Below are 24,524 nucleotides of genomic sequence, written 5' to 3'. Positions count from 1 at the left end.
CTTGCAGTCCAACGAGCCTGTGCCACCCAATTACACCATGTAACCAATTAACCTGCTAACCTGTACATCTTTGGAATGTGGGAGGAAACTGGAGGAACCCAGTGCAGTTAAAGATTGGCTTTATTTGTCGCATGTACGTACCTGGAAGCATACAGTGAAACATTCATGGGGAGAACGTGCAGACAGTGGCAGAATTGAACCCACGTCACTGCTGCTGTAATAAAATTCACGTTAACCACTAAGCTACTGTGCTGCGTAAAAGGTCATGGAATGGATTTTATCTCGACACATGCTACTGATTTTCAAAATCAGTGGTACTTCACTTGTGTATTTTCAACATTTTAAAAAATTAAAGTTGGAGAAAAGGAGGACCACCTGCTTCTGACCAGGCTCATTACTGTACAGACCTCTACACTCAAGATGGGAAAAAATACTGCAGGTGCTGGAAATTTGAAGAAAGAATCACTGAAGGTACTCAATAAGTCAGACCGGATTTGCAGGAAGTGAAACTTTTCATCAAATGAATTTTTAACAGAAGAATTGAAAATGTTAAACACTAGATTCTGCAGATACTGGAAATCTTGAGCAGCTAACAATGCCTGAGGAGCTCAGCAGGTCGGACAGTATTCTTGGGGGTGGGGGAATAAACAGATGATATCTGGGGCTGAGACCCTTCACCAGGACTGGAAAGAAAGGCAGAATAAGAAGGTGAAGGGAGAGGAAAGAGTGCAAGCTGGCAGGTGATAGATGAGACCAGGTGAGAGGGAAGGTGGAGGGGAGGAATCATTAACCTGATGTGTTAACTGAGCTTTCTGTACACAGGTGCCATGTGACCTGCTAAGTATTTTGAGCAACTTTTTTCTATTTCATACAAGGTCATCGTTTTAAAGGAGTGAAGGCTGTAATTCTACGACCTTGACCTTTGGAGTATAAAAGCCATTGGATTGTAGTTTTACTGGATGTGACAGCTGATCAGAAACATTGTGTATTGGCTGGTGACAGTGGGTGGTGGCGCACAGGCCTGGGTGGCCGAGCTGCTGAGCGGCAAGCGCAGTGGAAGGGAGGCCAGTGCTGAGGCCTGATGCTCACCATCGAGGTGGCGAATCGGGCTGGGCAAGGCATCAGATATAATGGAGATGGCAGCGCTGATGGCCTGCTGGAAATGGAATGATACCTGTGAGGAGGCCTGTGCTAAGGAGATCCATGAGTGTGCAGTCTGAACCGAGAGCAAAAGCAAATGCAAAATGTGTGACACAGCTGGGCTTTCTGACACCTACACAAGCCACAAAGTTGATGCAGAGATTTCTGAACAAAATACAATGCATGTCACATAGCATCCGCAAGGACATTATAATCTTGTCTTTTTGGCAGACTTGCACCCAAAGCTACATCAACATCGTTACTTTTGCTTTGAACTAGATGATGAACAAGCTGATAGCTAAAAACTGCCAGGAGGATGACCAAAATGTATTTGTGACATTTACCGGAGGGTTGTAGACTGAAATATTGATGAGGATCTCTTTGACCCACTACCGCCAGGAAGGAGGTTCAGGAGCATCAGGACTAGGACTGTCAGACTGGGTAACAGCTTCTTACCCCAGGGTGTGAGACTAGGACAGTAAGCTGTTTACTATTTATTATTTACTGTTCACCTATGCTGCTCACTACAAATATATTTATTAACTTATTTGTGGTAATATTTTGTTTTTTGTGCTGTGTGTGATGTACTGTATGTATTGAGGGTGCACCATGATCCGGAGGAACATTGTTTTGTTTGTTGTATATATGTACAGACAGATGACAATAAACTTGATTTGTTGGGTATCTAATGTACAAATATTTAAGAGAGTGTCTCGTTGGATAGAAAATGAATTTATTGTGAAATACAAGTTAAATTATTTCAAAGAAAGAATCCTTGTGCATAGACCATCTGATGTCCTTTGTCATTCACCTCTCTTCTGCTTTGTATTCTTAGGGGAAAAGACACAAAAGATGAGATCAGCACAGTACCCAACCCCAGCAGAATTGGACGCGTATGCTAAGAAAGTTGCCAACAACCCACTGACTATAAAAATCTTCCCAAACAGCGTCAAAGTACCACAGAGAAAACACCTCCGCCGTACGGTAAATGGTCTAGACACTTCGGGCCAGCGGTTCAGCCCTTACCCCCCTCAAGTCGGTTCTAACCGTGGTCTGCTCGCAATAGTCAAGCTACCAGCAAAAAGGATTGTGAAGGACTTTGACGGAACCCGTGCGAGGCTGCTGCCGGACATTGCCATGAATCCTCCGTCGGCACCCTATGCTGCACCTAGCACTTTAACCCACCCACAGAATGCGCTGCTGCAGCCTGGTTTACACGGATACCGGAAGGTGCGTCAGGATGGGGACGCTCCCCCCAATGTCACGGTGTCTACCTCAACCATTCCGCTCTCCATGGCCGCGAGCCTGCAGCAGAACAGGCCTTCTGACCTGAACAGCATTGTACACCAGATATACCAGATGTGCCAGGCCAGCGCGGGCCTCACCACTACCTCGGTCTGTGAGGGCCAGATCGCCAACCCCAGCCCCATCAGCCGAAACGTCCTGATCCACGCCAGCACCCGGGTGTCCGGCCATGCCCTGTCGGCCCACCTGCCCCCCTGCATCGTAAACCCAGGTGACCCCGCTGTCGCCATGACGTCCGTCGCCCCCGGTGGCATTGCAGTGGGCAGCGTGGGTAGGATGCAAGCGGCCTACCAGAGTGACATAGATTCTGCCACTTGGCACCAGCACCAACTGGCGCAGTTACAGCACGCGGGCAGGGACGCTGCAGGGGCAGGGCACCCCACTAAGCTCCAGAGGGACGTTGCCGGACCTGGCTTCGCCACCAAGACACTGGGCTACCCTGTGGAGCTGTGCCCGGGCCAGCCTTACAATCTGAAGGTTTCCGGGGATAAGCTGTCTCCATCACCTCCGGTCAACGGGGCGCAGGGGTCTCTGCCCTTCCCCAACGGGCAGTACTTCCAGCCGATGTGGAACAACATCCTTCCGACGCCCAACAGTGACAGCTCAGGGTCCCAGGACCTCGGGATGGCATTTCACGGAGGAGCCTCGGGGCCAGCGGACTGCCTGGCAGCCACTCACTTCCGGGCCGGAGCTGGTTCCTCCGGCCAAACGAATGTCCTGCAGACTGCGGAGTACCTGGGAGCAGAATACCAGAACTCCTGCTTCAGAGACCAGACTATGGGGATGCTGGGCAAGATGCACAGGCTACCCATCAGCCGAGGCCCAGAACCAAATGTTAACCAGAGTAGTCATATTCACCATCCCGTGTACAGATGAGATGGTGCCCTGTGAATCTGGCGCTCAAGTAGTCTTAACATCAGTTTTGGATAATATTCTTTTGCGTTGTTGCTGTTTGATTGCCAAACTTGTCAGTGATATCCATTTTTGTTTTTAGGGACGAATTATTGCAAACATCATTTTCGAGGGAAGATATTTATCGAAATTGAAGTCTGCAGATCTCACCACCATCTTGATGCACAGATTAGAAACCATTTTCAGTGACAGATTTTGAGGGGGAGAGGACCAAAATGCAAAGCAGATGCACTCTTGCAATGATGTCTTTATGCCAGCACCTTGATTTGAAAAACTGATTTGGAATTACCTGGTATGTGTGCACCCATCCCTTAGTGGAGTTATGGGCTTCAGTTTCTCCGTATAAACACAAGAGATTCTGCAGATGCTGTAAATCCAGAGATACACACACACAAACTGCTGCAGGACCTCACTCGTCAGGTCAGGCAGCATCTATGAAAATGAATAAACAATTGACATTTCAGGCTGAGACCTTTCATCAGGACTGGAAAGGAAGGGTGAAGAGTTTTGAAGGTATAAGAGTGTTCCCGTGAACAGTTCCCACTGGCCTGCTCGTCATCATGCAGTGATCCAGCAAATATGCATGCGTGCTGTAGGTGTATGGCTGGCAGGCTCTGGGTGATCTGTGTTCTTCACAATTCCCCCCCCCCCCCCACCTCTTGTGCCTTGTGCACCGCAGGTTTGCTGCAGCCATTATAATCTGAACTGCAGAGCTCTGTTTAACTCTGATGAATGATCCAATTGCAAAGCTCTCACCATGAGAGAAAATTTTCACTGTGAAATTTATGGGCCAAGAAGTGACAGATTGCAAACTCACTTAAATGTGCAGCACTGCATTTATTTTCTCTCCACACATCATACATTTGTAAAACAGGAGGGGCGCTCCCTGCAGGTAATAGTGCAGTCTGACTATTATGATAATTTATTTAAAGCCCTTTTGCTTTTTTTGCTCCTCTGGGTCTCTGCATTTCGATTGCTTTAGTGGAGAGAGCCAGAGGACAGATAAAAGAGATTAGGCAAGAGAGGTTGTGTGAGTTCCCACTGAGAGGCCGATATGTGGAGTCAGAAGCTTCACAGCACAGGAGGAGACTTACTGCACATCTTGTCCTCGTCTGACTCTTGTGGCGGCATTCTACCTATTTTATTCCAATAAATTTGCGCCCCCCCCCCCCTTTCTTCCCATTCCACATTCCAGCTCCCCTCTCTTCTTCTCATCTCTCTCTGATGTCCCTCCTCCTTCCCTTTCTTGCATGGTCCACTGTCCTCTCCTATCAGAATCCTATCCTGATGAAGGGTCTCAGCCCGAAATTTTGACAGCTTATTCCCCTCCATAGATGTAGCCTGACCTGCTGAGTTCCTCCAGCATTTTGTATGTGTTGCTCTGGAAATGCTCTAGTCGGGCAAAATCTCAGAAATGTTACAAAAAGGTCATCAACGTGAAGTGTAAAGCATGTCACTGCAGATGGTGGCTGATGGTTTTACTTTACGTTCTGTATCTGCACAATACTTTAGTGATGGATCAGACCTAATCTTGGTTGTACTGTTAAGACACCTCGGTTACAAACACTGACTTGCACTATTAGAATACCAGCTCTAGTTTCTCCATAGTGACACCTGCTGGTGAGAACCTCAAAGTACATTTATTAGCATGTGCTACTCTGAGATTCATTTTCTTGCAGCTAACGTATTTACAGGAAAAGGAGAAAAAGAAAGGGATATAATAGAAGAGCCTGGCCTTTGACTGTTTTAGACTTAACTGCAAAGCCCAAAATGCAGTAGTCAAATGCCACTTGCTGTCTGGTTCAAGAGCAGGAGAATGACCACAGGTTACCACTGCCTTCAAACATCAAACACAAACTTATTTCAGCAAAAGGAGGGAAAAAATTTGAGGAGAGAATTTTTAAACTTTCTAACTACAAGGTATGGTGTCAACTGCAGAAACAACATAGTATTTTTTCCATCATCTTCTATCCCTTCCTAAAATTTAATGGGTCAGTAGATTATATATTATGGTGTTGTTAAGCACCTGTGTACAGGGTGGTTCTCTTAAATCTCATGCCCTCATAATCCTTCCCATCACCTGCTGGTCCTTAATGTAAAGGGGAAAACTTTCGACAACAAATGGATTTAATCACAGTCACGTTTGGCAGCAAGAGCAGTAAATGTGTTTTATTTTACTTTTCCATACACTGGCTGAATATTGCTATAACTACTGTAACTTTTAAAAAAAACTGTGTAATGATTCTGTAAGAATGTTGCCTGTTTCGTGAGGGTCCGAGTGTCAGTTGCGTATGAGTGCTGTCATTGACATCTGCGAGTCATCAGTTTCCCTTAAAGCTCATTGAAAAGCCTTAAGTCTTCGCTCTCCCTGGTCCTCTTAAAATGAACACGGTTTGAAGGTGGAAAGTCAGCATTGTTTTCAGCACGCAGCTGCTGTTGGATAACAATCACGCTCAAGAAACAGGAAAATAAGACAGAGTATTTTTTTTTATTCTGTGTAGTTCAGGGCTGTAACCAGTTCAAACAACCCCTCTCCTGAATCTCCAAGGCTTTAAAACTTTACTGAGGGTGACTAGATATGTGATAAATGTATTTGTGATTGGAATATGTTAATTGGGTTAAGGTTATTTCATCGGAGTTGCTGCACAAACATTTATTGAATGCGGTGCCTATATAAAGAAGCATCTGATGATATTTGTAGGGATTGGCTGATCGGCAACTGTACAACATAATCCTGTTGTTCTTCCTGGTTGTCTGTTCTGCCTCGCCCTCCTTTATCAGCCCCCTCCCACCAGTAAATTTAATATTGATGTTCTGGCTGCCTCCCTTCTTCCCCATCCCAGTGGGAGTAACAAACAAACTGTCCCCTATTCCAAACTGAAATTAATTTTATTAAACTCCCACCATGCTTCTTGCTGTACTTGCTAGGAATTGGCTTTCTATTAAAAAGAAGCTTTCTAAGGTCCACATTCTTGTGTCTGCATTTGGAACGAAACCAGACAGGGCTCCTTATTTAAGAATTCTCTAATGACCCACAATGCCCACTGATTACAATAATCATGACCAAAGTAATTGGCCTTGCATAGTAATTTGAACAGTATATCCCTTTTCACAGACCCAGTGCAAAAACAGTTACACCAATTTCTTTTATAAGTTGGGGAATTTTTTCTTTTATTAAAGATTTTCTGATAATTTGAAACAGAAATTTCACTTATAGCAAGTAGATTTCAGTAAGTTGTGACTTACGTTTTGCTACTCAAGAACAATGACTGGCTATGCCTTCCCATTTTTGACTGTGGGTAAGAAGTGAATTACTAGTGTGTACCAGTCTTGGTGGCATTAGGCTGGCAAGCTGAGTAAAGGACTGATCAGGTACTCTTTCCTGAGCTAAGTAAGCAGGGTTGAAGACCTTGTGTCTGTACTAAAGTAACTCTGTGACTAGAAAACATCAGAACTCTTTTGACAAATTATCTGTGTAATACTCACTGGGGAGGCCTTAAAGGGAGTGCCTCATTGCATCCCAAGCAAGAGTTAGACTTCACAGCTGGCACCTTGCTTATGTTTATTGTTATATCTCATTGAGTAGCACAGATAGCTGTAGTAATGACTCCTGTGGTTAAATGTATGGCTGTGCTGTAGAAATCAGAATTATTCCAGGCTTAGGTGTCTTTAGTGTCACAGCAGTTCCCTTGACCCAATAAAGCAGTTATGTTAAAAAATTAGAATTATTTTTGACTGGGGATATTCAAAATCAGCCTGGTTCAGTCGCTGGTCTGTGGTGAAATGAATCCCATGAAGAAGATGAGTCTTCACAAATCACCAGTTCCCACTTTGCCTGTCCAAGATGCCATATTCAAGAACAACTTTGCCTCCCCACCCCAGAATGAATTTCACTGTTTGACTTTGAATATTGCAACAATTCCTTGCAGTGTTGCCACTAAGATCTTTAAAGCCAGTGACAGTAGAAGCAAGAAGTCTTTGGCTTTACAGGGATTTCTGTACAAGTCTGGGGAAGGTGAGTAATGCTTTTCCAAAGATGAAAGTAATGTACCCTACAGACAGTTCATTGGTCTGACGCTGGGAAGGGCAGTGTTGTGAACATAAACCTGAGTCACTTACATGTTTTCTCCCCAATATCTAATGGCAACATTACCAAGGGGTCTATGGCTGTTCTGATATCTGAGAAGCTTTGACGTGTGCATTTGATTTTTATCAGCTTTGTGCTAATTCCAAATGAACACAAGTATTTCTTTTCTCTGCCCTCAGTGTGGAAAAGGTGCCTCCACTGGGAGGGCTTAATTTAATAATGTGTTAGCTGGATATGCCCACTGTGGAGTAGACTGCTGCTGTGTTTCTTAAAAACAAAAACTGAAGACAAATATAAGCTGCTTTTTATATGTGCTACGGGTAAACCTGAGCCTTCTGCCGTAGAGGTCCAGTTAATAAAAGTACTGACTGAAACACTGCACTGTAAACGGCAGCGAGATGAGGGGCGAGAGCTTGTTTTAGGAGTAAGGACTGCAACATTTGCACAGGTAGATGGTAGATGCATTTTATATACAATCTGAATTTAAAACCCTGTAACAGAGTGTGTCAGTTTAGAATAATCCTACCCAATGGAACCTGTCCTCGCGTAAGAATTTATGCCCCAGCTTTCATAAGTGTAGAGTGGTCCTGCGGTTTTTCAGATGTGTGTGCAGGGTATTTCTTATACTTTTAGAACATAGAACAGTACAGCACAGGAACAGGGCCTTTGGCCCACAATGTTGTGCAGAACCAATTAAATTAGTAATCATTGTCCAACTAAACTAATCCCTTCTGCCTACACAACGTACATATCCTTCCATTTTCCTCACATCCATGTGCCTATCAAATCACCTGTTAAAAGTCCCTAATGTATCGGCCTCTACCACCATCCCAGGCACCCACCTCTCTGTGTGTTTTTAAAAAAAAATAACTTGACTCCTTTCACCTTAAAAGCATGCCCTCTAATATCAGACATTTCAATCTTGAGTAAAAGATATAATCTGTTTACTCTACACCTCCTATAAACCGCTATCAGATCTCCCCTCAGCTTCCGCTTCTCTATAGAAAACAACCCAAGTTTTGTCTGACCTGAGTAGCCTTTTGTTAACTCTGTGTCCTTGAGACACAACTTGCCAGCAACCCCTCTCACAGTCCCTCCTGCACATTATCATCACCCTAACATGGCATGGACTTTTCTTTAAGCTGACCTACTACTCCAACATTTTCATTTGGTGCTTTGCCTGTGGCTATATTGCAAAGCAATTGCGTTCTTCGGATTCTGTGTTCAGCCTAGTTCTGGATTGCCTGGATATCCAATTCATTTGTTATTCAACTAAGCTGAAACTGTGCAGCTGTTTCTGTTGGGCTTGAAGAGATTCTGACTTCCACTTCTACCACCTAGAGTCATAGAACACTACAGAAGCAGGCCATTTGGCCCATCTCTAGTCCATGCTGAACTATTAATCTAGTCCCATTGACCTGCACCTGGTATGTCCATGCTTCCGCTATCCAAACTTCTCTTAAATTTTGAAGTCAAGCCCACGTCCACCACTTGTGCAGGCAGCTTGTTCCACACTCGTGCCACTCTCTGAGTGAAAAAGTTTCTCCTCAGGCTCCCCTTAAACAATTCATATTTCACCTTTCACCCTACACCCATGACCTCACCCAACCTCAGTGGAAAATGCTTGATTGCTCTTACGCTATATACCCCTCATAATTTTGTATACCTCCATCAAGTCTCCTCTCATTCCCCTACACTCCAGGGAATAAAGTCCTAACCTATTCATCCTGTAGAATACTGACTCCGGAGTTGTTTCAAATAAGCTGTGATACATTAGTTCCTGCACTCCCCGGTATGCCCTGTACATATTTTTGAATTTCAGTTCCACACACTCTCCTGCTCATCTCTGTAGCGAATGTACAGTAAGCCACACTCATGGGCTGAGTCTGTTTCTGGGCTTTTCTTTCTTTTTCCTGTCTCTTCATTTCCATCTATCTTTTTTCCTGTCTGTGCCTCTTTGAGCTCCCCTGATTACACACTAATTCACAATACCCCTAAGTCATGCTGGGCCGAGAAAATTGACAATCTGTTTGGAGGTCAAATTGCCTGCTGAAGGTGGAATTTGATCTCTTGAGTGCCCTATATCACAAAATTAACACTAATGCTGAGATCGGAACCAGTATTACCCTTGCCTTGCTTTATTGTAAGGAAGCAAGTGAACTTATAAAAATCTTTTACAGGTATCCTTTTTAGTTTTAAGGGCCAGAGTAAAGCAATTGAAAAATGTCCCCTTCAGATAATCATCTCATGTCCTGGTCAGTTTTAGTATGTGACTACCTGTTTGGTATTAATAATTTATGACCTGCTTTTTTAATTACAAAAAATCAAAGAGGGTTGAAAACCTCAATGTTACTTTCACACAGGGAAAAGCTGAACACTTGTGATTGGTGTCTTACTATGGTTTTGGAGACGGTAGTCTGAAGATGAGCAGTTCTTGCTACTGGCGTATGTATCCAGTGCAGTATGAAAACTATGTACACTGTTGTAGGTCTATGTTTTGATGAAGAATAATAAAAAAAAATTTGCACATCTGAATTGAGTTTTGATACAGTGATGTTCTCTTTCAAATTGCTAAGCACGACTGACTGATGCGGTACAAGGACCCCAGCAAGAGAAGGACATGGGTGGAGAATAAGCACTGGCCATACACTGTCAGTGCTTAAAGAAAAGACTTCCATTTCTATACTCAGTGGCATGCAGACAAGGTCGAGTTGTTCAGACCAAACATCAGAATGGGGAAGAACAGTGATCTAAGTGAGTGATTGTTGTGGAATTATTGTTGGTTCCAGATGGGGTGGTTTTGAGTATCTCAGAAACTGCTGACTTCCTGGGATTTTCACACACAACGGTCTCTAGAGCTTATAGAGAACGGCGTGAAAACAAAAAATACCCGGTGAGCGGAAATGCCTTGTTAATGAGAGAGGTTAGAGGAGAATGGCCAGGGTGGTGCAACGTGACAATAATTCAAATAACCACACATTACAGCAGTGGTGTGCAGAAGAGCATCTCTGAAAGCACATCACTTCAAACCTGGAAATGGATGGGTTACAACAGCAGAAGACCACACCAGGTTCCATTTTGTGCCAAATAAAGTGCCCACTGGGTGCGTATCTAACGATCCAAGTTCAGGAAGCCAGGATTGGGATGGAAAGGAGTTATAATAAAAGTTAAGAAATAATTTGTAGAAATGGTGAACAGAGCCCCTAAAAGTACTGCCACAATAGCGTGAAGGATAAAAGTAGAAATGATGGGAGTTGAGATGACAGTAGTAAATTATAATCAATCTAAATTGTAAAAAAACAGATGAGCAAAGGTAGCTTTTGAAAGCCAGCTCACGATGTTGTGTGGATCTTTTAACCTACTCCCAGATCAATCTTACTCCTCCCTCCCACATAGTCCTCTATTTTACTTTATTTACAAGTCTTCCTAGCATCTTGTAAATGTCCCCAATGTATCTGTCTCTGCACCCACCACCCATCACTGTGAAAAATCATGCCCTCTTGTATTAGCCATTTCCACCCTGGGAATTTGTCTCTGGCTATCCACTCTATCTATGCCTCTTATCATCTTGTACACCTCAATCGAGTAATCTCTCATCCTCCTCCAAAGAGAAACACACAAGCTCACTCAACCTGTCATCATTAAGGCGTAACACTCACTAAGAGTTTTGGAGGGGTCCTGAGGAATGTCTTGACAGGTTGGTTGACAAGGGGATCTTGTGGGTAAACCTTGAGCTAAGAGTTACTGTTTAAAACAAAAAGGTTGCCTGTTTAAGATGGAGCAAGGTGAAAGGGTTGAGCCTTTGAAACTCTTCCAAGTGCAGTGGGAATGAATTTTAAATATTTGTAGGACAATGTTACGATTAGATCCTTGAAAAGGGCTGAAGGTGTATGGAGCAGAGGTGGGAATGCAGGTTATGCTACAGTCAGATTTCCATGAACATTTTAAGTGATGGACAGTCAAAGAAAATCTATTTATGTGGTTCTACATATGTTAGGCTTGAGGTATGTTAAATGTCAATAATTTTCCTCTAATACAGTCACACCCAAGTTTCTGAATGCTGCCTTAAACCAAGACCATGATTGTAAATAGCAAATCTTCCAATCAGGGTCTTGACTCCCGAACCAAGTGGAATACCCTTCCTTTTATTTAGTCAGTCCATTGCAGTGGTAAATGCTTAGGACTGGAGGAAGGAACTTGAAGGGCACGGGAGGGAAGTATTTTTTTTCCCCCACACAGAATGATTGGTATCTGTAGAAGTGGTGGAATTAGAGACGTAGACAATTACCTAAATAGGCAAGACATTGAACAACATTGCCCAAATGTGGGCAATGCTGATGAGTAAAAATGCACACCACTGATGTGATGGGCTGAAGGACCTGTTTCTCTGTTGTATGACTGTGTCTCTAGAACTAGGAGCAAGCAGACAAGATAAATATAGAACACTACAGCACAGTACAGACTCTTCAGCCCATAATGTTGGGCCAATCCTTTCGGATCAATCTAACCCCTCCTACATAACCTCCATTTTTCTATCGTCTATGTGCCTATACAAGTGTTTCAAAACTGTTCCTAATATATCTGCCTTTACTGCACCCACTAGCAGGGCCATCCATGCACTCAATGTAAACAAAAACACGACCTCAGACATCTCACACTTGGGCACTGTTTGCCCTCAGCTGTATGGGTGTATGGCCATGCAGTAACTGAAAGGCTCCCGCACACATAGCCTTTGTGGCTGGGCAGCTGGAATTTTCTTTTATATGATGCTAATATCATTTGAAATTATGCTTTTATAATTTTGAAATTTATGTTAATATAATTGTGAAATACCCTGTAATTAAATGAATATAATCCATAAATTTTTCTGCATAATAAATGTACCACAACCTCCGAAACATTTTAGAGCTTCAACATATTTACACTGTCAGTGTTCCAAATTACAATGCTGTTACGAATTGTAACAATAAACACAGAATGGAAGTCGGTAGCTCAGTGTTGTTAAACTGCCAGCCTGCTGAATGCAACGTGAAAGATGTACTTTGTTGTACTGTATTTCATTATACTCTTCAATTAATAAAATCGTAAGCATGTGATTTTTCAATTTTCATTTTACATATTCATAGTATGCATATTCATAAATGCCACATGGTTTTCAGGCAGTATAAAAGTCCGCTGGTCAGAGTAATGGTTGGTCTGCATGGCTGTAAAAAACAAAAATTAGAGGAAACATTGCTTGTAAGTATTCACCATGGTTGGAGAGTCCAGACCCTGATTGGAAGCTCTCCTATTTAAAACCCCACTCTTGGTTTAAGGCATCAATCAGAATCTTGGCCGTGATTGTATTGTAGGAAAAAATATCTTCAAAAAATTGATCTTTAACAAATACCCTGAGTTTAACATGCTTTGAACCACACAAATAGATTGCCTTTGGGATACTGAGGCAGAATGGGAGGAGATAATTTAACCTAATTTCGTTTTATTGTCCTTCAGAAACTTTGTTTGTCACATGTACATCGAAACATACAGTAAAATGTTTGCATCAACGACCTACGCAGTCAGAGGATGGGCAGCCTGCAAGTGTCACCACACTTCTGGTGCCAACATAGCATGCCCAAAACTCACTAACACTATCCGAGTGTTCTAGTTTCCTCCCACTTTTCACATCTTTGTAATGTGGGAGGAAACTGGAGCACTCTGAGGAAATCCACGTGGTTATGGGGAGAACGTGCCAACTCCTTGCAGACAGCGGCAGGAATTGAACCCTGATGGGTGGTCACTGGTGCTGGAAAGTGTTCACGCTAACCACTATGCTACTAGGTTCTTGAGTTTCAGCACCAGATCATCCTGGGGTCCAATCCACATGCACAATACCCAAGGAGTAGTTTCAGTTGTGGGTAGGTTCCAGTTTGAACTGGATTGGTATCCTCAGTGTGCATTTGATTTTGCAACATTAAATTCTGCCCCATATATATCCTTTAAAAAATTACTTTTATGGTTTATATTAATGAAATGTTGGCCATTTTGTTCTACTTATCCAGCTGGGCAAGGGGTAAGTTAACTTGCATTTATGTACCACCTCTGTGAGGAAAGTAGCAATAACTGGAGCGAGGAGTCCATTCGGTTCACCCTTGCCTTACTATCTCTTGGCTTGTCTCCATTGGCCAGAAAGACTTTTCCAGGGTTGTTCTGGTTAGCATTGAATTTCCAACCCCCCTCAGGTTCTGACCCGAAAATGCAACGTAAAACCAACTGCACCACAGCAACAACCTTTGGCTGTAAGTAGCATGATACTGGAGTTTCAGAACCATCTGATACACTGTGTTGACATCCTGAACAAGTGGTTTGGATCTTCGTTTAAGGCAGCACCTGACATTCAGTGTTCCCTTGCAACATACACAAAAATGCTGGAGGAACTCAGCAGGACAGGCAGCATCTCCGGAAAGGAATAATGAGTCGATGTTTCAAGCCAAGACCCTTCATCCGCACTGGAAAGGAAGCAGGAAGATGCCAGAATAAGGTGGGGATAGGGAAAGGAACAAAGAACTAGAAAGTGATAAGTGAAGCCAGATAGGTGGGGGAGGGAGGTGACTAGTGAAAAAGGTGAAGGGCTGAAGAAGGAAGAATATGATAGGAGAGGAGAGTGTGTAATGGGAGAAAGGGAAGGATGAGTGGCATCAGGTGAGGAGAAGGAGTAAGAGGCCAGAGTGGGGAATTGAAGAAAAGGGTAGGAGGAGGGAAAAAATTACCAGAGGTTGGAGAAATCAATGTTCATGTCATCAGGTTGGAGGCTACCCAGATGGAGTATGAGGTGTTGCTCCCCCGGTCTTTCCCTTGCTGCTCTGAAACCTTTGGTCTGAAAGTCCCTGAAACTTGACAAGGTTAGTACTGTAATCACCGAGGTGGTAACAAACTAAATCAGTGCATCTCCGCTTGGCCCGGCCTGGCATGGCTTGAAGTTCGTAGCCTCTGCAGCCGATGTATTTTGTTCTGAAATCATCTCTATCTGTGTGCGGCTTGCTTCATTGTGCCTGTTCACTCTCCTTGTATGTTTCCTGGTGGGGCCCAGATTCCATCCTCTGGTCCAGAACCTTTTCCTCGGAACACTTTCACGGAGTGGTAATAACGCTCTGTCTGCTTCATCTGAGCTTTCGTCAGAGGACTCATCTAGAACAAAAAAATTCAGATTTCTGTATCTGTGATAAGCTGACATTTGTCAAATAGTGCAGGAAATTTTAACATAATAAATGTTTAACCTATTAAAACAAAAACCACACCATCTTAAAAGTTTCCTCCCCCCAGGCGGTTAATCTGCGGGTGAGAATAGGATGATTTGGCAGATGAATGCACAGTGGAGTAACTGGTGCAGCAAGCAGTAGTAGACTGCAGACATCACTGATTCACGGCTGAAAAGAGGTTATGGCTGGGAGCCTAATATCCAGGGATATAGACTGTATTGGAAGGTCAGTCAGGAAGCCAGGGTGGGGGGCTATGGTTCTGTTGGTAAAATGTGACATCAAATTCTTAGAAAGATCAGAAGATCCTATGGCCGACTCGAGAGGACACAGTATTAAGGTGCTTGGAAGTAGGTACAGAGGTCAGGGGTAAGATTTTTACTCAGAGTGGTGAGTGCGTGGAATGAGCTGCCACTGACAGTGGTGGAGGCAGATACAATAGGGTCTTTTAAAAGGCTCCTGGACAGGTACATGGAGCTTAGAAAAATAGAGGGCTATGGGTAACCCAAAGTAATTTCTAAGCAAGTACATGTTCGGCACAGCATTGTGGGCCGAAGGGCCTGTATTGTGCTGTAGGTTTTCTATGTTTCTATGATCTAGTTAGACTAATTTTACAATGCTGCTTACATTCTAAATACAAGCTGGTATTTATGTATTTAAGCACATTTTATTCCATATCTGCCTTTTAACCTATAACCTCATTATATTTTTTTAAAAATTTGTTGAATGTTGTTTTTTGCTGCAGGTCACACCCTGACCACACACCACAGCATTCCTTATACATGTAAATGTATATGGTGAATAAAGTCAATGCTTGATCCTTACCAGAATAGCTTAACGTGGACATCCTTGGCTTAGCTCCAAGGGCCCCTTATCTAAGAAAGGATATTTTGGCATTGGAGAGGGGTCCAGAGGAGGTTCACGAGAATGGTTCCAGAAATGAAAGGGTTAACGTATGAGGAGCATTTGATGGCTCTCGGCCTGTACTCACTGGAGTTTAGAAGAACGGTGGGGGTGGGGAATTTCATTGAAATCTACCGAATATCAAAAGGCCGAGATAGAGTGGACACGGAGAGAGTCGAAGGTTACCTGGCAAAGGCAGGAAAATGGGGTTGAGAGGAAAAGTAAATCAGCCATGATGAAATGGCGGAGCAGATTTAAAGCATACAGTGCAATGTTTTGCTTGCTCAATGGCCAGCAGTCTTTTTTTCTATTTACCTTTCTCTTCTCCTGGATCTTCATGGATGCAAGCTACACTTGTGCTCCACTTTGTCCAGTTCACTTCATTGATCCTGGAGCGAGAAACGAAAAGTTTGTAAACAAAACAACATCATATCAGAATCAGAATCGGGTTTATTATCACCGGCATGTGACATGAAATTTGTTAACTTAGCAGCAGCAGTTCAATGCAATACATAATACAGAAAAAAACCCCAAAATAAAATAATAATAATAATGAATAAATAAGTAAATCAATTACAGCATACAATATTGAATAGATTAAAAATCGTGCAAAAACAGAAGTAATGTATATTTTAAAAGTGAGTTAGTGTTCAAGGGTTCAATGTCAATTTAGGAATCGGATGGCAGAGGAGAAAAAGCTGTTCCTGAATCGCTGAGTGTGTGCCTTCAGGCTTCTGTACCTCCTACCTGATGGTAACAGTGAGAAAAGGGCATGCCCTGGGTGCTGGAGATCCTTAATAAAGGACACTGCCTTTCTGAGACACCGCTCCCTAAAGGTGTCCTGGGTACTTTGTAGTCTAGTACCCAAGATGGAGCCAACTAAATTTACAACCCTCTGCAGCTTCTTTTGGTCCTGTGCGGTAGCCCCCCACCCCCATACCAGACAGTGACACAGACTGTCAGAATGCTCTCCACTGTACATCTATAGAAGTTTTCGAGTGTCTTTGTTGACATACCAAATCTCTTCAAACTCCTAATGAAGTATAGCCGTTGTCTTGCCTTCTTTATAACTTCATCAATATGTTGGGAGCAGGTTAGATCCTCAGAGATCTTGACACCCAGGAACTTGAAACTGCTCACTCTCTCCACTTCTGATCCCTCTATGACCCCTCCTTTGGGTGGTTAGGAAGGGTAGATTGGTCTGTCCCAGATACCCCTCCGTTCCACAATCTCTCGGAAGATTCATCCGCACTTTCTCTGTAGTGTTTACACTTTATTCTGCATTGTTATTCTCTTACGTTGTTCTGCCTCTGTGGTAGAACTGTGAAAGCCAACAGCCAGGGAGGCAGTTCTGCAAAGTTTCGTTGAGTGCAAAGACCATGACAAGGCACAGGAAGAAGCCACGGTGCCCATGGAAGACCCCAGTTATGAAGACTACCATTGGACCCAGACATCCGAGGTTGAGAGAGTGAAACTGTACTAGTGCAATGGCTTTTCCATTTTAAAAACTCTGCCGCATATGTGGCAATGATAGATTAAATCTATGACAGACAAACTCTCAATCACCTCAATGCACTGCGTAATGATTTAATCTGTATGAACTGTTACAAGACAAGTTTTCACTGTACCTTGGTACAGGTGACAGTAATAAACCAATCCCAATGCCGGCTCCTTAAAATACCTTCACCACAGAGGTTCCTCTGCCCTATAGAGCAGAGATTCACCACCTTCTGAGAGAAGCAATTCCTTTGCATCTCACTGAGGGAGGCAGTGTGGTTTGTCTCAGAGCTGCCGCCTCACGGGTCCGGGGACTGGGGTTCAGTGTGGTTTGTCTCAGAGCTGCTGCCTCACGGGTCCGGGGACTGGGGTTCAGTGTGGTTTGTCTCAGAGCTGCCGCCTCACGGGTCCGGGGACTGGGGTTCAGTGTGGTCTGGCTCAGAGCTGCCGCCTCACGGGTCCGGGGACTGGGGTTCAGTGTGGTTTGACTCAGAGCTGCTGCCTCACGGGTCCAGGGACTGGGGTTCAGTGTGGTTTGTCTCAGAGCTGCTGCCTCACGGGTCCAGGGACTGGGGTTCAGTGTGGTTTGTCTCAGAGCTGCTGCCTCACGGGTCCGGGGACTGGGGTTCAGTGTGGTCCGGCTCAGAGCTGCTGCCTCACGGGTCCGGGGACTGGGGTTCAGTGTGGTTTGTCTCAGAGCTGCTGCCTCACGGGTCCGGGGACTGGGGTTCAGTGTGGTTTGTCTCAGAGCTGCTGCCTCACGGGTCCGGGGACTGGGGTTCAGTGTGGTTTGTCTCAGAGCTGCTGCCTCACGGGTCCGGGGACTGGGGTTCAGTGTGGTTTGACTCAGAGCTGCTGCCTCACGGGTCCGGGGACTGGGGTTCAGTGTGGTCCGGCTCAGAGCTGCTGCCTCACGGGTCCAGGGACTGGGGTTCAGTGTGGTTTGTCTCAGAGCTGCTGCCTCACGGGTCCGGGGACTGGGGTTCAGTGTGGTCCGGCTCAGAGCTGCTGCCTCACGGGTCCAGGGACTGGGGTTCAGTGTGGTTTGTCTCAGAGCTGCTGCCTCACGGGTCCGGGGACTGGGGTTCAGTGTGGTTTAACTCAGAGCTGCTGCCTCACGGGTCCGGGGACTGGGGTTCAGTGTGGTTTGACTCAGAGCTGCTGCCTCACGGGTCCGGGGACTGGGGTTCAGTGTGGTTTGTCTCAGAGCTGCTGCCTCACGGGTCCGGGGACTGGGGTTCAGTGTGGTTTGTCTCAGAGCTGCTGCCTCACGGGTCCGGGGACTGGGGTTCAGTGTGGTTTGTCTCAGAGCTGCTGCCTCACGGGTCCGGGGACTGGGGTTCAGTGTGGTTTGACTCAGAGCTGCTGCCTCACGGGTCCGGGGACTGGGGTTCAGTGTGGTCCGGCTCAGAGCTGCTGCCTCACGGGTCCGTGGACTGGGGTTCAGTGTGGTCCGGCTCAGAGCTGCCGCCTCACGGGTCCGGGGACTGGGGTTCAGTGTGGTTTGACTCAGAGCTGCCGCCTCACGGGTCCGTGGACTGGGGTTCAGTGTGGTCCGGCTCAGAGCTGCCGCCTCACGGGTCCGGGGACTGGGGTTCAGTGTGGTTTGTCTCAGAGCTGCTGCCTCACGGGTCCGGGGACTGGGGTTCAGTGTGGTTTGACTCAGAGCTGCTGCCTCACGGGTCCGGGGACTGGGGTTCAGTGTGGTTTGACTCAGAGCTGCTGCCTCACGGGTCCGGGGACTGGGGTTCAGTGTGGTTTGACTCAGAGCTGCTGCCTCACGGGTCCGGGGACTGGGGTTCAGTGTGGTTTGTCTCAGAGCTGCTGCCTCACGGGTCCGGGGACTGGGGTTCAGTGTGGTTTGTCTCAGAGCTGCTGCCTCACGGGTCCGGGGACTGGGGTTCAGTGTGGTCCGGCTCAGAGCTGCTGCCTCACGGGTCCGGGGACTGGGGTTCAGTGTGGTCTGGCTCAGAGCTGCTGCCTCACGGGTCCGGGGACTGGGGTTCAGTGTGGTTTGACTCAGAGCTGCTGCCTCACGGGTCCGGGGACTGGGGTTCAGTGTGGTTTGTCTCAGAGCTGCTGCCTCACGGGTCCGGGGACTGGGGTTCAGTGTGGTCCGGCTCAGAGCTGCTGCCTCACGGGTCCGGGGACTGGGGTTCAGTGTGGTCCGGCTCAGAGCTGCTGCCTCACGGGTCCGGGGACTGGGGTTCAGTGTGGTTTGTCTCAGAGCTGCTGCCTCACGGGTCCGGGGACTGGGGTTCAGTGTGGTTTGTCTCAGAGCTGCTGCCTCACGGGTCCGGGGACTGGGGTTCAGTGTGGTTTGACTCAGAGCTGCTGCCTCACGGGTCCGGGGACTGGGGTTCAGTGTGGTTTGTCTCAGAGCTGCTGCCTCACGGGTCCGGGGACTGGGGTTCAGTGTGGTCTGTCTCAGAGCTGCTGCCTCACGGGTCCGGGGACTGGGGTTCAGTGTGGTCTGGCTCAGAGCTGCTGCCTCACGGGTCCGGGGACTGGGGTTCAGTGTGGTCCGGCTCAGAGCTGCTGCCTCACGGGTCCGGGGACTGGGGTTCAGTGTGGTCCGGCTCAGAGCTGCTGCCTCACGGGTCCGGGGACTGGGGTTCAGTGTGGTTTGTCTCAGAGCTGCTGCCTCACGGGTCCGGGGACTGGGGTTCAGTGTGGTTTGTCTCAGAGCTGCTGCCTCACGGGTCCGGGGACTGGGGTTCAGTGTGGTTTGACTCAGAGCTGCTGCCTCACAGGTCCGGGGACTGGGGTTCAGTGTGACCGGCTCAGAGCTGCTGCCTCACGGGTCCGGGGACTGGGGTTCAGTGTGGTTTATCTCAGAGCTGCTGCCTCACGGGTCCGGGGACTGGGGTTCAGTGTGGTTTGACTCAGAGCTGCTGCCTCACGGGTCCGGGGACTGGGGTTCAGTGTGACCGGCTCAGAGCTGCCGCCTCACGGGTCCGGGGACTGGGGTTCAGTGTGGTTTGACTCAGTACGGTATGTTGTGAAACTTGTTTTGTAGCTGCAGAACAGTGCCGTATACAAAAACCATTGACAGGGAGAATGTGCTGTGAGGACGCAGGCTGTGTGTTACCTGATGTATCTCTTGCCATTGAGCTCTATTCCCAACTGAAACTTTTCTTTCAGGAACTTTGGCAAGTACTTCTCCAAGTTCAGAATGGTTCTCGCTCGCTTGCCGGCAGAATTTGGAGAAAAGGTACAACACAAAATAATTACTGCACAATGTCCTGTACTGATTCGACAAGCTAACCCAACAACGCTTTGTTCATAAACACAAAAAGACTCTGCAGATGCTGGAAATTCAGAACAACACACACAGAATACTGGAGGAACTCAACAGGTCAGGCAGCATCTATGGAAATAAATAAACGGGTGGTGTTTCAGGCCCAGACTCTTCATTGGGACTGGAAAGGAAGGGGGCAGAATGCAGAATAAAAAGGTGGGGGCAGGGGAAGTTCTGGTTACCCTCTTACCCCTTTCCTTCTTCTCACCTGCCCATCACCTCCCTCTGGTGTCCCACCTCCTCCACTTTCTCCCATGGTCCAATCTCCTCTCCGATCAGTTTCCTTCTCCTTCAGCCCTTTAACTCTTCCACGTATCTCCTTCCTGCTCTTTACCTCATCCCCCCTGCCCCACCAAGCTCTCCCCTCACCTGGTTTCACCTCTCACCTGTCAGGTTGTACTCCCACGTTTGCTCCCCACTTCCCTTCCAGCCCGAAATTTTGACTGTTTATTCCTCTCTATGGATGCTGCCTGGCCTGCTGATTTCCTCCAGCATCTTGTCTTTCATGTTTTGTTCACCCGTTTTGAACCTATTGATATTTAGGGATGACATGCCACCTTGTGGAAACTGAGGGTACTGGTCTTTTGGGTGGAAATACAGCCATATTTATCTTTTAAAGGAAATGATCCCTTACTTTATGTCTTAAGTTGCTGGTCCCTGTCACATCAGTGAAGAAATCAGCGCCCAGGCCACAAGCTCTCACGGGGCCCAGCAAGTCCTTTGAGGCTGTGTTGAATTTCACTTTGTGTTAGTTTTGTTCTCGATACCTGTGATGTCCGGTATCTGTGCAGGCACTGCCTGTTCGATACAGAGCCAAGCAAGGCTAGAGGTTGCAGTTTGACCGTAAGACGTGGGAGTAGAATTAGGCCACTTGGCCCATTGATTCTGCTCCACCATTTGATCATGGCTGTTTTATTACCCCTTTCAACCCCATTCTCCTGCCTTCTCCCTGTTACTTTTGACTAATCAAGAACTTATCAACTTCCTGCTTTAAATATATCCAATGACTTGGCCACCTATGCCAATGAATTCCACAGAATCACCACCCTCTGGCTAAAGAAATTCCTCCTCATCTCTGTTCTAAAGGGATGTTCTTCTATTCTGCGATTGCATCCTCTGGTCCTGGACTCCCCCATTTTAGGAAACATCCTCTCCACACCCACTTTGATCTAGGCCTTTCAATATTCGTTAGGTTTCAATCAGATCCTTCACCATTCTTCAAAATTCCAGCGAATACAGGCCCAGGTCATCAAACGCTCCTCACGCGTTAACCCTTTCATTCCCGAATCATTCTCGTGTCACTCCTCTGGATCCTCTCCGATGCCAGCGCATCCTTTCTTAGGCATGGGGCCTAAAATGCTCCTCATACATTAACCCTTTCATTCTAGTAAACAATTCTCTGAGTCATTACTGCATCAGACCAAGTACAGTCTCACAATTGGTCAAAGACCCAGGAACAGTCAGTGACCAAAACCCTCTAACACTAGTCATTATCAGTCCCTTCCTGTAATTAGAAATCCTGCCTCCTCGTTAGTACTAGTACCAGTTCTAGGGTTGGGTGCAGTCCTTCCGTAAGACAGAGGCTTAGAATTAGACATCAGATCTGCTCCACTATTCAACCTTAAGCTAGCCTCAGCCAATCAAACGCTTTGGCAATGTGGTGGGATTTGACTAGTAGGGTGCCTGTTTGAGCTGTGCATCAGGTGACAATTGGGTGAACCTTGAATGGGTGCCCTGGCTGGTCACCCTTGACAGCTCATTGGAACAGCCGCTGTGAGGATGGCTGAGACCCAAGACAATGCCCATGTGTACGTGAGTATGTAGCAGACGGAAGGGTTCGGTGGGACGAGGAGCCAAAGCCTCTCCCCGTGCGGATGTGCAGGTACCTGGAGTTTCCAGATGTTCTTGCTGTCTTTGGAGAGGTTGCCCACGGTGTCCCCCATCAGCGCGATCAGCATGTTCAGCAGCAGGATGAAGGTGAGGACAACGTACAACACCAGGAGGAAGAGGAACAGCTGCGGGTAGACGGCCTGGCTCTGTATCTCCAGGTCTCCCAGTCCGATGGTGAGCTTGAAGAGTTCCAGCATGGCCATGTTGAAAGAGTCAAAAGAGCTGCACTTCCGGCCGTTGGGGCATCGCTGAATCAGGGAGGCCAGAGCTGTTCAGAAACACTTACATCAGTGCATCCACAGAAAGAACTGGAATGAACGCTACCTCACTACTTTGCTCTCTTTTTACACTACCTACTTATTTAATCATTTTCTTATTGTTATTTATAGTAATTTTTATGGATTGTACTCGACTGTCAGTGCTGTGCAAAACCCTTGGGTGTGTGTATATAGCAAGGGTGTCCAAGCTTTTGCATGGCACTGTATTTGAATATGGAGCATGTAGAAAGTTTGTAAATCCGGAGCAAACAAAAGATGTTGGGAATGGCGAGGGTGGACCACCGCGGGAGGGCTGTGGGAAAAGGAGTGCCAGCGGCAGTGGTGGGTAGTGTTGGCAGATACACCCAGCCCTGGGACACCAGGCAAGGTCACTTGATTCCAAACAATTGGTTTATTGATCATTGCAGAAAGTCTCTCCGGTGCTTCCCGCTCCCTCCCCTCCCCCTTCCCCTTTATCCAACCATGATTCCCCTCTCCCTGCCCCCGTCCCACTCTCAGTCCACAACAGAGACCCAGATCAGAATGGGGTTTATCATCACTCATCACATGGACAGGAAAGGAATGGAGGGTTATGGGCTGAGTGCGGGTCAGTGGGACTAGGTGAGAGTAAGCGTTCGGCACGGATTAGAAGGGCCGGGATGGCCTGTTTCCGTGCCGTAATTATTATATGGTTACATCATGAAATTTGTTTTTGTTAAGGCAGCAGTACCGTACAATACTACAGTGCAATGCAAACATCTCAGGCAGCCTACCTACCACCTCTGGGGCTGTACGACAACGTAGTGGTTAGTACACACTTTGCAGTACAGGTGACCTAGGTTCAATTCCTGCCGCTGTCTGTAAGGAGTTTGTTTGTTCTCCCACACTCAAAGGATGTATCAGTTGGTAGGTCAATAGGCAATTATAAATGTTCCTGTGATTAGGCCAGGATTGGGGATTGTTGGGCAGTACAGTTCGAAGGGCCAGAAAGGCCTGTTTCATGCTGTATCTCAATAAATAAACAAACTTTTTCACAATACTGTACTCAATCTCAACATTTCAAAGATTAAGAGAAAGTTAGGTAAGTAGTTAGGGGTTATAGAGGGATGCAGGTCGACAGGACTAGGCAGCTTAACAGTTTGGCACAGACTAGATGGGCTGAAGGGCCTGTTTCTGTGCTGTAGTGCTCTGTGTTAGTGATATTAAAACAGATTCAAACTGAGCTGCTCTGGGTTAACCTACAAGAGCGGCAGACACACCCATGTCACTGCTTGGACTGCCCACACCTTTTCATTAAGAACTTTTTTTGGGCAGCGTGGTGGGTGCATGGAACACACTGCCGGGGTGGTGGCAGGGACAGATACATTAGATAGACGCATGGGTGGTAGAAAACCAGAGGGTTATGTGGGAGATTGATCTTAGAGAAGGTTAACAGTTTTTCCGAAGGGCCTGTACTGTGCTGCGGTATCTCTGTTTCCCTGCCAATAACTCTCTTTATTTCTCTTACTGGGAGTGTTTCTGGGGTTGCTTTATTTGATTATTTTACCCACGTAACTATCAGATTACTCCAAACTGGATGTTCAGGTGGTCCAGTGCAAACTCGCACAGTGACAGCACAGACAATGGAGACAGACTCCAGCGTATCGTACAATTTGGTTGTTTCTTGCCTGGTCTGAACACCACAAAGGGAAAGAACAAATCAAGTCACGTAAAATACTTAGTTTTTTACCTGCAGAGAAACCGATTAGGAACAGCAGATAGACGAACAGGAAATGCACCACATCACTTAACAGGATCTGAAAGAGAGAAGACCATCAGACGTAGAAGCAGAATTAGGCCATTCAGCCCATCGAATCTGCTCTGCCATTTCCATCGTGGCTGATTTATTATCCCTCTCAACCCCATTCTTCCCATAATCTTTGACAACCTTACTAATCAAGAACCGATCGACTTCCGCTTTAAATAGTGTTGGGCTCCATGACTGTCAGTGGAGATTC

General features: G+C 46.4%; 2 protein-coding genes across 6 annotated transcripts in view; one reads left to right on the top strand and one right to left on the bottom strand.

Moving 5' to 3' along the window:
- The window catches only part of fam222ba (family with sequence similarity 222 member Ba), an 86,279-nt gene extending 73,739 nt beyond the window's left edge, over positions 1-12,540 (top strand). The window contains exon 2 of the mRNA XM_073053113.1: positions 1,976-12,540. Coding sequence (XP_072909214.1) covers positions 1,993-3,321 — 1,329 coding nt within the window. The 5' untranslated portion in view covers positions 1,976-1,992 and the 3' untranslated portion in view covers positions 3,322-12,540. The remainder of the gene's footprint in view (positions 1-1,975) is intronic.
- Positions 12,538-24,524, bottom strand: part of LOC140731577 (transient receptor potential cation channel subfamily V member 3-like) — a 51,622-nt gene continuing 39,635 nt past the window's right edge. For 4 of the 5 annotated variants that reach the window (XM_073053108.1, XM_073053110.1, XM_073053111.1 and 1 more), the window contains 5 exons: positions 24,257-24,323; positions 22,267-22,538; positions 20,171-20,268; positions 15,898-15,971; positions 12,538-14,611 (listed from right to left, as the gene is read on the bottom strand). In XM_073053108.1, the coding sequence (XP_072909209.1) occupies positions 14,358-14,611; positions 15,898-15,971; positions 20,171-20,268; positions 22,267-22,538; positions 24,257-24,323 (765 nt within the window). In that variant the 3' untranslated portion in view covers positions 12,538-14,357. The remainder of the gene's footprint in view (positions 14,612-15,897; positions 15,972-20,170; positions 20,269-22,266; positions 22,539-24,256; positions 24,324-24,524) is intronic. The other variant, XR_012099868.1, reaches the window with a different exon arrangement.

The sequence above is a fragment of the Hemitrygon akajei genome, chromosome 8, assembly GCF_048418815.1.
Source record: "Hemitrygon akajei chromosome 8, sHemAka1.3, whole genome shotgun sequence".
NCBI classification, from domain to species: domain Eukaryota; kingdom Metazoa; phylum Chordata; class Chondrichthyes; order Myliobatiformes; family Dasyatidae; genus Hemitrygon; species Hemitrygon akajei.
This window is presented reverse-complemented; position numbering and strand designations above follow the sequence as displayed.